This window comes from Electrona antarctica, assembly GCF_951216825.1.
Source record: "Electrona antarctica genome assembly, chromosome: 5".
Taxonomy (NCBI): Eukaryota; Metazoa; Chordata; class Actinopteri; order Myctophiformes; family Myctophidae; genus Electrona; species Electrona antarctica.
The window spans coordinates 6051775-6064539 of record NC_136810.1 but is presented as its reverse complement, the minus strand read 5'-3'; the positions used below and the strand labels follow the sequence as shown (position 1 = coordinate 6064539).

The window sequence follows — 12765 nt, the reverse complement described above, 5'->3', positions numbered from 1 at the left end:
TGGCCCTCCGAGCTGGAGGCAGCGGGTGGCTCCAGCCCCCCTCCCGACCTCTGGCCATATGTGCCGGACACCTCCCCCTAGTGTCCCGGGGGAGGAGGAGGAGGAGGGGGGTATGTGTTACACCCAGAAGATGAGCAGCGTGCCCTGAGGTAACATTTGGACGACAAGGTTGGTTTCACGTCCTGGGTTATTTATTGCACATGAGCAACGCTATATATTCCAAATGAAGTGTGAACATGACTCTAGGCCCCTCTGGTACCCGTGTGTGTGCAGATTTCTAGGTCTGCCTGGGTGCAAGTATAGTCTCCCGCTCAGTCAACATTACACAGCTAAAAGGGACAGAAATGCCTGATTTATATGGTTGTGCCCGTGTGCCCACACCATGTCGTAAATAGCAGATCTACAAGGTCACAACAACATATCGCACTGCGACAACACGGAAGGCAGGTTTATATTAATGTCTAATATAGACCTGAGCATATGTTCACATTTGTCTGTGGCAAAATGATCTCCCTCTCCTGCTTCTCTTTCTCGTCAGAGGTCATGGAGGACATAAAGCTCTCTCTCTCCTGCTTCTCTTTCTCGTCAGAGGTCATGGAGGACATAAAGCTCTCTCTCTCCGCTGCAGGTACAGTAGCGACTGGTGCTGCATTGGCCTGGAACACGGAGCCCAGTCGCAATAACCCATTCTGGACGGGAACCCCTTTTGGTGTTTTAACTAAGCATTATGTTATACGGTACTTTAGCTATTGAAAAATAGCAGATCTACAAGCTCATAGCGCGCCACGGAGTGGCGCGCTACGAGCTTGTAGGTCTGCTATTTTTGAAAAATCGTAAAAATGCGGCACAAATCTTTGAATATATATTCTTTTTTTTTAATGTTTTTTTTTTGTGGCTTACGCCTTTATTTTATATTTTTGGAGGGACAGACAGTAGGCTGACAGGAAATGGGGGGAGAGATGGGGGGGGTGACATGCAGTAAGGGCCGTCGGGATCGGGAGTCGAACCCGCGGCACACTGCCAGACTGGATCACCAGCCAAGGTGCCTGCACCACTGAGCCATGGCCCAGGATATATATTCTTTCAGAAGACTTTTTATTTCGACATCAGGCCTAAATGGGATAAGAGAAACATACTCTTACACACTCTTACACACACTCTTACACACACACACACACACACACACACACACACACACACACACACAGAGAGAGAGTGAGTATGATTTGCTACATATATCCAATTAAGAAATGTGAATTTTAAGATCTCGGGATTCATTTCCAAACCTAAGTTTCGACAGACACCATCAATCTAATGCACTTGCCTTTGGAAAAAACCTATGGGATCTTAACAGGGAAGCTGACACTGCATATATGAAGGACTCATTTTGATATTCTCTGCAAGCTCATGTGTACTAGATGGGAGTTTGACTGCAGAGCTTTATCACGGACAGGGAAGTGATCTGCCCCCTAGTGGAAGAAATCCAAACAACACGATGAACAAAACAGTGACTTTAGTAGCTTCAAACGCACTTAGTTATGATTTATATAGTTTGCAGGAGGATGTCTTAGTAGTGGTGCCAGCTCACGGCAGAAACATCTAAAGAGTTAAGTCTTAAAAAGACAAAAGAGTGGCTGCACACAAGAAGGCAGTTGTACTGCCGAAACGTTGGTTTTTACTCTGCATCCTAATAAATAATCGGCTCTTTGGCTATCAGTGTGTGTATCAGTGTGTGTATCAGTTTGTCTTTTTAAGACTAAACTCTTTAGATGATTTATATAGTTACCAATGAGTTTAACCATGGGTTAAAATAATACCAATGAGGGTATATGACGAGACAAAAGAACCAAGAAACCAAACCAAGAGTTTTAACTTTTAATTAAGATTTGTTTTTCCAGACCTGCAGAGGACAGTTCATTTCCTTTAAGCGCCTTGATTTTTGTTTCTCTCAGAATGGTGTTAAAACCCAATGCAGGACCCAATGTGTTCCGTTTGTTTCTCCAAGATGAGCAGCTTGTTCATCTGGTGAATACTGTTTAATAAGGGGTTACAGCAGTGGGTGAGAGTGAGAGAGAGAGAGCAAGAGAGAGAGAGGGAGAAAGAGAGAATACGGATCAGAGTTAAGACTTCAAAGAAAAAGGCTGTGATAGGTGGTTCTCATGACTCCTTGGATCACTGTGATAGGTGGTTCTCATGACTCCTTGGATCACTGTGATAGGTGGTTCTCATGACTCCTTGGATCACTGTGATAGGTGGTTCTCATGACTCCTTGGATCACTGTGATAGGTGGTTCTCATGACTCCTTGGATCACATTCTACAGTACTTTGTAATGTCTTGCAGCACCTTCCTTTACATCGCGCACTCACATACAACCTTCGATGTTATATAATTCAGATATTTAGGTGCACCGCCGCGCCCCCCGCCATCATGATGACACTATTACGCCGGGGCTCCACCGGACGCGTTGAGTCTCCGTCGCGTGCGTCAAAAAACGCACCGGTTCAATTTTAATGCACACGTCACGCAACGTGGGCAGTGGAGCCACCCTTCATTGATTAAAAGGGAACATTCCCTGACGGTGACGGAGACGCGACGCTGACGCGCCCGGTGGAGCCCCGGTGTTACCCTTCCAATCAACTCAGGTTTCCTTTCTCTTCTCGTCTCTTCACGTTAAGGCCTCGGTTAAGCCCTGGTGGGTTGAACGTTAACCCTATTGCTACCCTTAGTTCATATGTCCTCCAGTCTATTTGCTGTGTCTAAGTCATTCCACAACCATGCTGCCGGCTGTCCAAGTGTCAGGGCCTATACCTACCGTAGGTGCCACACAGTGGCACCTTTAGTATCTGTATAGCCCTAGTGCTCAGGATGTGCCACTAACTCCCAAAGCCCTGGCTCCCTGCGTTTAGGCAACGCTCCATCCTCTGATACAGAGGGTTTAGCGAGAAAATAAACAGAAAAATCTTCCCTCCATAGGGATGGGCCGCAGGGAGCCCTCCCCAGGGATGGGCCGCAGGGAGCCCTCCCCAGGGATGGGCCGCAGGAAGCCCTCCTATAGGGATGGGCCACAGGGAGCCCTCCCCAGGGATGGGCCGCAGGGAGCTCTCCTCCTATAGGGATGGGCCACAGGGAGCCCTCCCCAGGGATGGGCCACAGGGAGCCCTCCCCAGGGATGGGCCGCAGGGAGCCCTCCCCAGGGATGGGCCGCAGGGAGCCCTCTCCAGGGATGGGCTACAGGGAGCCCTCCCCACTAAAGGGAACTTGGGCAAAGTGGTGTCTCAGGCGAGCCATTTGTCTCTGCCTAAGAGGGAACCCATGCATAGCCTGTGCCCTCAACTCACCTTGCATCGTCTGTTTCTCTGTGCCCTCAACTCCCCTTGCATCGTCTGTTTCTCTGTGCCCTCAACTCCCCTTGCATCGTCTGGTTTTCTCGCTTAGCCAATTTACAAAGTTAGCTTCTTTGCTCTCTCGCGCTGCCTCACACGCTTGCTCAACTTGTTCTATTAGTAACCATGGTGGGTAACTTTGCTGCGAGGAGGATTAACCGTTTCACAGTCTCCTGTTCCAGTGGGGAGGATGAGGGTCTTTGGGACAAAGCTTCAAGAGCAGATTCACAGCTTGCTTCATTCCTCAAAAAAGAAAAGGTCGTTGTGACTCCAACGACTTCAAACCATATATTTTGTTCATGCGTAAATCATCTGAATCATTAGTTACTTAAAAAGACCTCACTTTAGCTAATTCTGTTGCTTTGCAGTTTCTCACTCCCTCCTGATTAGACCGTTTTATATTTTTGCACGCCAGTTAGCTACATGATTCCAAACATGTCAACATGATTCCCAACATTTCAACCTCGCACCCATAATTTGATGTTGATGGTCTAAGGACTGGTGATGGTAGCAGACAGAAAAGGGTGCAACAAACGAACAAAACCCAGAAAACAAACAGGCCTTCAGAGTAGACAAAAAGGGAAGGGTTTTGGGGGGAGAAAGCTTCTTTGTTATTTTGTTAATAATTTTCATAATCTGCAGATTGGTGCATATTGCGTAAAGGGGGGGGGGGGGGAGAGCAGAGATGGGGTATTGGGGGGGTGAACGGGGTGGTCTCGGGGTATACAGGTGGCGGTGGAGGGAAAAGAGGACTGGGTGTCTGCTGTAAGTCTGTGTTTATGTGTGCTGTTTTCCTAGTGGCGATCCACGGCAGCGCTCTGTAGCAGCTCTGTGGCGGGCTGCAGGCCAGCAGGTCTGAAGGCCGTCTGGAAGCCTGGGGGGGGCTGACTGTGGAACTGACTGGCGGGATTGGCCGTGGGTGGGGGCAGGTAGGGGGCCCAGCCGCCCGAGGCTCTGTGGTGGGAGAGGGAGGGGTGGCCGTCCAGTAGACTGGAGTGGTGGAGGGGCTGAGGGGGGGCTGACGCCGTGTTTGTGGGACCGTCCATCTCTGTGAGGGCCTGCAGTGACTTGAGCCAGTGTGGTGGGTTGTCGTCCTGGAGACAGTCTAAACTGTTGCCTTGCGAGGCAGGGATACCTGGAGAGGATGGCGGGGAGAGAGAGAGAGAGATAAGCATTCAAATTCCATAAGCACCTTCAAAATAGTGACCCCACCTCCTACCATCACCAGGCCTTAAAATGCCAAGAGGAGAACATGAGCAGGAGTCCCCTCAGTCAGCTGGTCCTGAGTCTTACCCCCACCACCCCTCCCCTGAATAAAACAACCTCCACTAACCAAATTATCAAAATGCAACAAAAACATTATATCACATATTGGAAAAACACAACAAAAACATTATATCACATATTGGAAAAACACAACAAAAACCCAAAGTAAATTAGCTATATATATATTTGGCCCTCAACCGAGAATACACAGTGGCAAATTACCTGACCACTGTTACTGATCCAAAACTGAGGAAGATGTTGACTATGTACAAACTCAGCGACCACCGCCTGGCAATAGAAACAGGCAGACACAGACAGAACTGGCTGCCTAGAGAAGACAGACTGTGTTCACTCTGCTCCCAAGGGGAGGTGGAGACAGAACTACACTTTCTGTTACAATGCGACAAATATAAAGACATCAGAGAATCACTCTTCCCTAAATTTAAAGAAAAATTTAAAGAATTTGAATCCACCATTAATAACTCATCATTTCAATATGTTCTGGGAAAACTGCACAGTTTTGGCAGCAAAATACGTGTGGAGTTGTCATCAACTGATGGACAGCCAGTGGACAGAAGAGACAGGTATATCTGTCTGAACAGGGTCATTAAGTTGCTGTTATGTTTCTGTTTGTTAATTTATTGTCATTGTTACTGTATTGCTTGTTGTTCATTATTGTTGGGATGTTTGTTGTTGTCTCTGTGTGCACAATGTTGACTTTTGTTTTGTTGTATGTATGCTTTGGCAATGTAGAACATATTTATCATGCCAATAAAGCCTTTTGAAATTGAAATTGAATTGATAAGAGAGAGAGAAGTCTGGCTGGACGAGCAGCTAACAACACAGTACTGGAAAGATGATGTCAGCTATGATATTTTGTGTGAAATCCCAATTTTGTGATTGCCGACATCATTCACATCATTCACATTCGTTTTTCATTGTGAACCCAGATCTCACAAGACATTATGTACTGTATAAAGAGAAGATCATGTTGCTGACTAATCCAAGTCCAATCGCCTAGTTTTATAAATACCTTTTTAAACAAGACTAGGCAAGCCTATGTGCTGTAAGTCAGAGACACAGATACAGCCTAAAGCTACACAGATTAAAGCTAAACTGAGCTCAGAAATGTGTTATCACTGATTGTCAAGAACAAGCCTACAAAAGGCAATATGACTGTGAACAAATCTTTATTTCATGTCTCAGAGTTTAACCCATTTTGACCTAAGTTCGATTCTACAAATGCCTTCTAAATCATGACAGTTTTCTGAAAAACCCATGTTTCTATGTCAGTGGTGCTCAACCTTTTTCATGTCAAGTACCCCCAGAATTATCTCTAATGTTTGCTCTGAAATACTTATTCAATGATTTGCGCCACATTTTAACGATTTAAAAAAAATGGCAGATCTACAAGCTCATGAGCTATGAGCTTGTAGATCTGCTATTTTTTAATAGCTAAAGCATAACATAATGCTAACACCAAAAGGGGTTCCCGCCCAGAATGGTTTAACTGACTCTGGACTGGTGCTGGAGTCTAAACTACTGCAGAGTGACTGATTATTTAATATTTTACCTCAGGTGCTACTTGAATATTATGAGACATTAAATAATGGCTCATGTAGCCCAGAGGTTCTCAACCTTTTCAGGCTGTGACGTCCCAAAATAACTCATTTGAACTGCAGGGGAACTGGGAATGTAGGAGTTGTTGAAGCATTCAATTTAGTTTGACTCGGTTCCACAATATTGTGAAAATAGCAAGCTCACAATAACAAGCTCACAACGCCCCTCATTGTGAGGTGTTGTCGGCTAATGTACAAAAGGAAATTGCCTCTTTCATCTATTATTGGACAATTGGTCAATGTCTGATCAGTTTTTTAGAGTATGATTACTTTTTATGCAATAATGGTCATTTTCTCTTTTGATGTAGCCTACCAGACAGACTGGTATTAATCTCTTTTGATGTAGCCTACCAGACAGACTGGTATTAATCTCTTTTGATGTAGCCTACCAGACAGACTGGTATTCATCTCTTTTGATGTAGCCTACCAGACAGACTGGTATTAATCTTTTGATGTAGCCTACCAGACAGACTGGTATTAATCTCTTTTGATGTAGCCTACCAGACAGACTGGTATTAATCTTTTGATGTAGCCTACCAGACAGACTGGTATTAATCTCTTTTGATGTAGCCTACCAGACAGACTGGTATTAATCTCTTTTGATGTAGCCTACCAGACAGACTGGTATTAATCTTTTGATGTAGCCTACCAGACAGACTGGTATTAATCTCTTTTGATGTAGCCTACCAGACAGACTGGTATTCATCTCTTTTGATGTAGCCTACCAGACAGACTGGTATTAATCTATTTTGATGTAGCCTACCAGACAGACTGGTATTAATCTATGATGTAGCCTACCAGACAGACTGGTATTAATCTTTTGATGTAGCCTACCAGACAGACTGGTATTAATCTTTTGATGTAGCCTACCAGACAGACTGGTATTAATCTTTTGATGTAGCCTACCAGACAGACTGGTATTAATCTTTTGATGTAGCCTACCAGACAGACTGGTATTAATCTTTTGATGTAGCCTACCAGACAGACTGGTATTAATCTTTTGATGTAGCCTACCAGACAGACTGGTATTAATCTCTTGATGTAGCCTACCAGACAGACTGGTATTAATCTCTTTTGATGTAGCCTACCAGACAGACTGGTATTAATCTTTTGATGTAGCCTACCAGACAGACTGGTATTAATCTTTTGATGTAGCCTACCAGACAGACTGGTATTAATCTCTTTTGATGTAGCCTACCGGACAGACTGGTATTAATCTCTTTTGATGTAGCCTACCAGACAGACTGGTATTAATCTCTTTTGATGTAGCCTACCAGACAGACTGGTATTAATCTCTTTTGATGTAGCCTACCAGACAGACTGGTATTAATCTCTTTTGATGTAGCCTACCAGACAGACTGGTATTAATCTCTTTTGATGTAGCCTACCAGACAGACTGGTATTAATCTTTTGATGTAGCCTACCAGACAGACTGGTATTAATCTTTTGATGTAGCCTACCAGAAAGACTGGTATTAATCTCTTTTGATGTAGCCTACCAGAAAGACTGGTATTAATCTCTTTTGATGTAGCCTACCAGACAGACTGGTATTAATCTCTTTTGATGTAGCCTACCAGACAGACTGGTATTAATCTCTCTTGATGTAGCCTACCAGACAGACTGGTATTAATCTCTTTTGATGTAGCCTACCAGACAGACTGGTATTAATCTCTTTTGATGTAGCCTACCAGACAGACTGGTATTAATCTCTCTTGATGTAGCCTACCAGACAGACTGGTATTAATCTCTTTTGATGTAGCCTACCAGACAGACTGGTATTAATCTCTTTTGATGTAGCCTACCAGACAGACTGGTATTAATCTCTTTTGATGTAGCCTACCAGACAGACTGGTATTAATCTCGCCAATGTTTCAGCGTGATAGCAAGCCCAGTATTAATAATGCTTGAGGCTGGTAGGCTAGGAAAAAAAAAGGATACATCGGTGATGTCACAGTCATGGCAACGTGTTTTAAGTCTTGTGGGGCCCATATTACCACTTAAGCCTCATCCAGTATGTTTTAAATGTGTATTCACACCGGATGTGATATAATCCCATCGGCTCAGCCCAGCCTAGTGGTCTGGGGGCCCCTAGGCTCCTAATGCATGGCTTGAATTGTCTGGAACGTGGCTGTTTTTTGACAATTAGACGGACGAGAGGTTGACATGTCCACGCAAGCACTCATAGGTTACACAACTGTGCAAAGCAGACTGCTTTGGTTGAATTTACACACATTGAGCAGTAGCCACACCTACTAATCTAAGGGTCTATACTTTTGCAATCGATTGCAATCGCAAGTTTCCACTTAATCGCTGATTACTCAACGTTCCATTATTTATTGGACAGCCCCAGTGGGGAGAGGATGTGTGTTGGTATTAACCCATTTTGACCTGAGGTTAGATTCTAAAAATGTCTTCTACATCCTGACAGTTTTCTGAAAAAGCTATGTTTCTATGTCAGTGGTTCTTCGATTTTTCAAAAATAGCAGATCTACAAGCTCATAGCGTGCCACCGAGTGGCGCGCTATGAGCTTGTAGATCTGCTATTTTTCAATAGCTAAAGCATAACATACACCAAAAGGGGTTCCCACCCAAAATGGGTTAATATTCCACGCACATTAAAAAACAACCTAAAATGACCAGTTATCAAGCAAAACTTTACTTTGTTTTAATAAATCAAGTAAAATCCTTTATGAAATAGATACAATTAATTGTAATTATGGATGGGTCATAATAATAATCAAATATTCCAATAATCGTTTTTTGGGGATAGAACTCGGTTGTAAAGATTATTATCATTCAAATCCTGCCCTACTGTAACTACAGTATAGAGGATACCTAATGTGGGTGTAACATTTCTCTTTTGCTTTAGCATTGTCACGAGGCCACGGATTCAGTTTCAGTACGTACCATTTACACAGATTCAGTTTCAAGTAGGACCATTTAAAAGGACGGACCTTATTGTGTGCCACACCAGTCTAGTCCCCCCCAGCCCTGTGAACATAAAGTCCTATATCAGAGTAATTTAGTAAGAGAGTAATGACACTCCCGTTGACTCTCATTGTAACAATGGAATGCGGAAGTGCTCATTCTATATCTCAATGGAATAGTTCCAGCCATAGGAGCAATGTTTGGAACTATCGCCCATAGGTACCCACTTTGCGGCGAGATCAAAGCGTGTCACCACTCTCTTACTAGATTACTCTGTCCTATATGAAGTGTCCTCAGACACCTCACCATGTATACATCCTTATTACTACCAGTAGGTAGTAATAAGTAACTTTGTCAGGTACTATTGGGCTCTGCTCCCCCGCCGCCAGCAGCTCAGCGAAAATGCACGTGTCTGACTGTATTTCCACGGACATTCAAAAAATCTGCGGATGGCCGAAAAATCCACGGACGGCTTTGAAATCAGCGGTAAATTCCGCGATGGCGGATTCTTGTGGGGACAAATTACAGTCTGAGCTACTGTATCAACATGGGGTGCATACTTAGTTTAGACTAGTCATTGGTTAGACAACATCCCTGCTCCATCATGGTTTTGGATATTATTTGAACCTGTAACCCCTTGTCCCCTTATTGACGGAAAGGCAGGTATGGCGGGTGCTTTTCAGAATGAGGGTGGAGACAACTTTTTCCGTCCGTCATTGATGCCATGACCCAAAAACAACTTGATTCTCCGGTTCTAGGCTGCACAGAAGGTTCTAGGCTGCACAGAAGGTTCTAGGCTGCACAGAAGGTTCTAGGGCTGCACAGACGGTTCTAGGCTGCACAGAAGGTTCTAGGGCTGCACAGACGGTTCTAGGCTGCACAGAAGGTTCTAGGGCTGCACAGAAGGTTCTAGGCTGCACAGAAGGTTCTAGGGCTGCACAGACGGTTCTAGGCTGCACAGAAGGTTCTAGGCTGCACAGAAGGTTCTAGGGCTGCACAGACGGTTCTAGGCTGCACAGAAGGTTCTAGGCTGCACAGAAGGTTCTAGGGCTGCACAGACGGTTCTAGGCTGCACAGAAGGTTCTAGGCTGCACAGAAGGTTCTAGGCTGCACAGAAGGTTCTAGGCTGCACAGAAGGTGGGAAACTCTTATTTACACACATCAGCCATAGGTATATAAATGACACACTCGCTTTGGCGCTGCAGGGTTACAGACTCTGGGTTGAGACCATAGCGTTATATAATATATATATAGAGCAGGGTTCCCCAATTAATTTTCTTCAAGGGCCATATTTTGACTAGGGTACCAGGCTGGGGGCCGAGTCCTCACGCGCGGAAAATTGGGGTTTTTATATTTCATTAATTAAGCTTACTAGCCCTTACCCGTTGTGAGATATAAATAAAAGCTTTTTTTATTCTTCCAGGGGCCACAAGGGGGCGCCTCACGGGCCATTTTTGCCTATTGGGGAACCCTGATATAGACCAATTATTTGTTTACAAACATTGGGACTGGGCGCATGGGTGAGTTGGCTAGTGAGGTGCACCCTAGGAGACATTTATACTTCAAAGCCCAACAGTATTGCGCACAGAGAACAGCTGATATACAAGCTCACATCGCATCGCATATGCGACTGTTGTGAGCGTAGAGGTCTGCGTGCGCGACACCATTGCGGGACGAAGCATAAATTATACTTGGACTGCAGGTGCGCGTGCAGCCGTGCACAAATAGGCTCTGCTGCCGTGATCATGAGCGCACCTCCCGTTCTTATGACAGCGACTGGAGGTGTGGTTTTGAGGACAACTGTTTTGAATTGCTATTATTGTTCAAACACAACAGAAACCAAGGATTATGTATTTCAAAGGCGAGAGATCACAACACTCCACACTGGGAGAAAAACAGCATCTGAAAGTTTGATGGGGCATTTTTTACACGTGAGTGCAGTTAGAACTTTTCCATTGCATCTTATGAGAGGTGGTGTTCTTCTGCTGCCTTTATGCGCGCGCATGCTGTTTCTTATCAGTGTGACGTCGCCTGATAAGGCGTCTATAGAGCGGATGAGGAGCAACAGGCCCGCCCCCCACTATTCACTTCAAGGAAGTCTGGGGAGGCTTGGTTGAGACTTCCGCATGGCGTTTCAGAGTATGGGGTCAGACTCCCATTGGCTTAGGCGGCGTTTCAGAGTATGGGGTCAGACTCCCATTGGCTTAGGCGGCGTTTCAGAGTATGGGGTCAGACTCGGGCAGCCAATCATGACTAGGTCTGGCAAAAGTCGCCATAGCCAACAGCAGCGATCATAAGCCAGGTTTCACCTGGCAAAAAAGGGTGATATTCATAATCACCTTTAACCCATTTTGGGCAGGAACCCCTTTTGGTGTTTTCAGCATTATGTTATACTTTAGCTATTGAAAAAGCTTGTAGGTCTGCTATTTTTGGAAAAACATGAAAATGTGGCGCAAATCTTTGAATATATTCTTTCAGAGCAAACGTTTTTAACTTGACTCTTTGCTTCTGGGATGGAGGTCCCTGGATGGAACAACATATTTTCAGATGGGGGTTGGCGGCCAAATACAGATCATTCTGGGGGTCTTTGACATGAAAAAGGTTGAGCACCACTGACACAGAAACTGTTAGGATTTGGAAGACATTTGTAGAATCTGGTGTCAGCCAGGTCTAAATGGGTTAACCCATTTTGGGTGGGAACCCCTTTTGGTGTTTTAAACATTGTTATAATTTAGCTATTGAAAAATAGCAGATCTACAAGCTCATAGCTTGTAGGTCTGCTATTTTTGAAAAATCGTGAAAATATTTATTTCAGAAAATTGGAGGATTTAGTCAGGCCAAAATGGGTTAAACCTTTGAGACAATATGTGCGGCAATATCCAAATCATGGGTGTCATCACTCTACCTGTGATGATAGCTGGGTCCATCCAACTGGCTGTGCTGTCCCAGCTGAGGCTGTGCGAGATGCCCGCCGGTCCCCCTGGCCCGCCCATGTGGTTAACACTGTTGGAGGATGAGGACGATGAGGAGGAGGACGAGTTTGGAAGGCCCCCAAAGTTGATGTTGATGTTGGGAAGCAGAGCTCTCAGGCCGTCCTGCCATTCTTTCACATTTAAGCCATCTATAGAAGCACTGTTTTCTGCACAGAAAGGCGAGGAGGGTAAAGGGTAAACCAACTTTTTTGGGGCATGTCATTACAGGTGAAACGTTTCATCATCCTACTAAATGCATAACATTTTTGCAAACTTGGCTGGCACGTGGCCCGAGGGGGAGCGGTGCAAGTGCCAAGTCGGTCAGATAGGCGGTTGTCCAGAACCATGGGTCCCGACCAGATCCAACCAGGCATATATGGAGATCTGGTTGTCCGGAACCGCCGATCTGACAGATCTGTCCGGCCCATTCAAACTCGGCGAGTAAGTTGGTCGGATCAGCGGATCTCCAAACATTATCGACAAGATAGCAAACTGGAATACTCTGATGTCATCACTATGACTTCCTAGCCTGTCATGGCCACACTAATATCACCGTGTAGATATTAGTGTGGAACGTCTGTGTGAAATCTGCATTT

At 45.0% G+C, this 12765-nt stretch overlaps 1 protein-coding gene across 3 annotated transcripts in view; it reads right to left on the bottom strand.

The window, feature by feature from the left end:
• Window positions 1-1861: 1861 nt before the first annotated feature.
• cnot4a (CCR4-NOT transcription complex, subunit 4a) overlaps window positions 1862-12765 on the bottom strand; it is a 32475-nt gene continuing 21571 nt past the window's right edge. The window contains exons 13-15 of one of the 3 annotated variants that reach the window (XR_013789995.1): window positions 12103-12336; window positions 2313-4519; window positions 1862-2175 (exon numbers count right to left, since the gene is read on the bottom strand). Coding sequence is in view for 1 of the 3 variants with exons in the window: in XM_079501049.1 (XP_079357175.1) it covers window positions 4179-4519; window positions 12103-12336 (575 nt within the window). In the remaining 2 variants the exon portion in view is untranslated. Of the gene's footprint in view, window positions 4520-12102; window positions 12337-12765 lie in introns of all 3 variants that reach the window. The other 2 variants (XR_013789996.1, XM_079501049.1) reach the window with 2 other exon arrangements.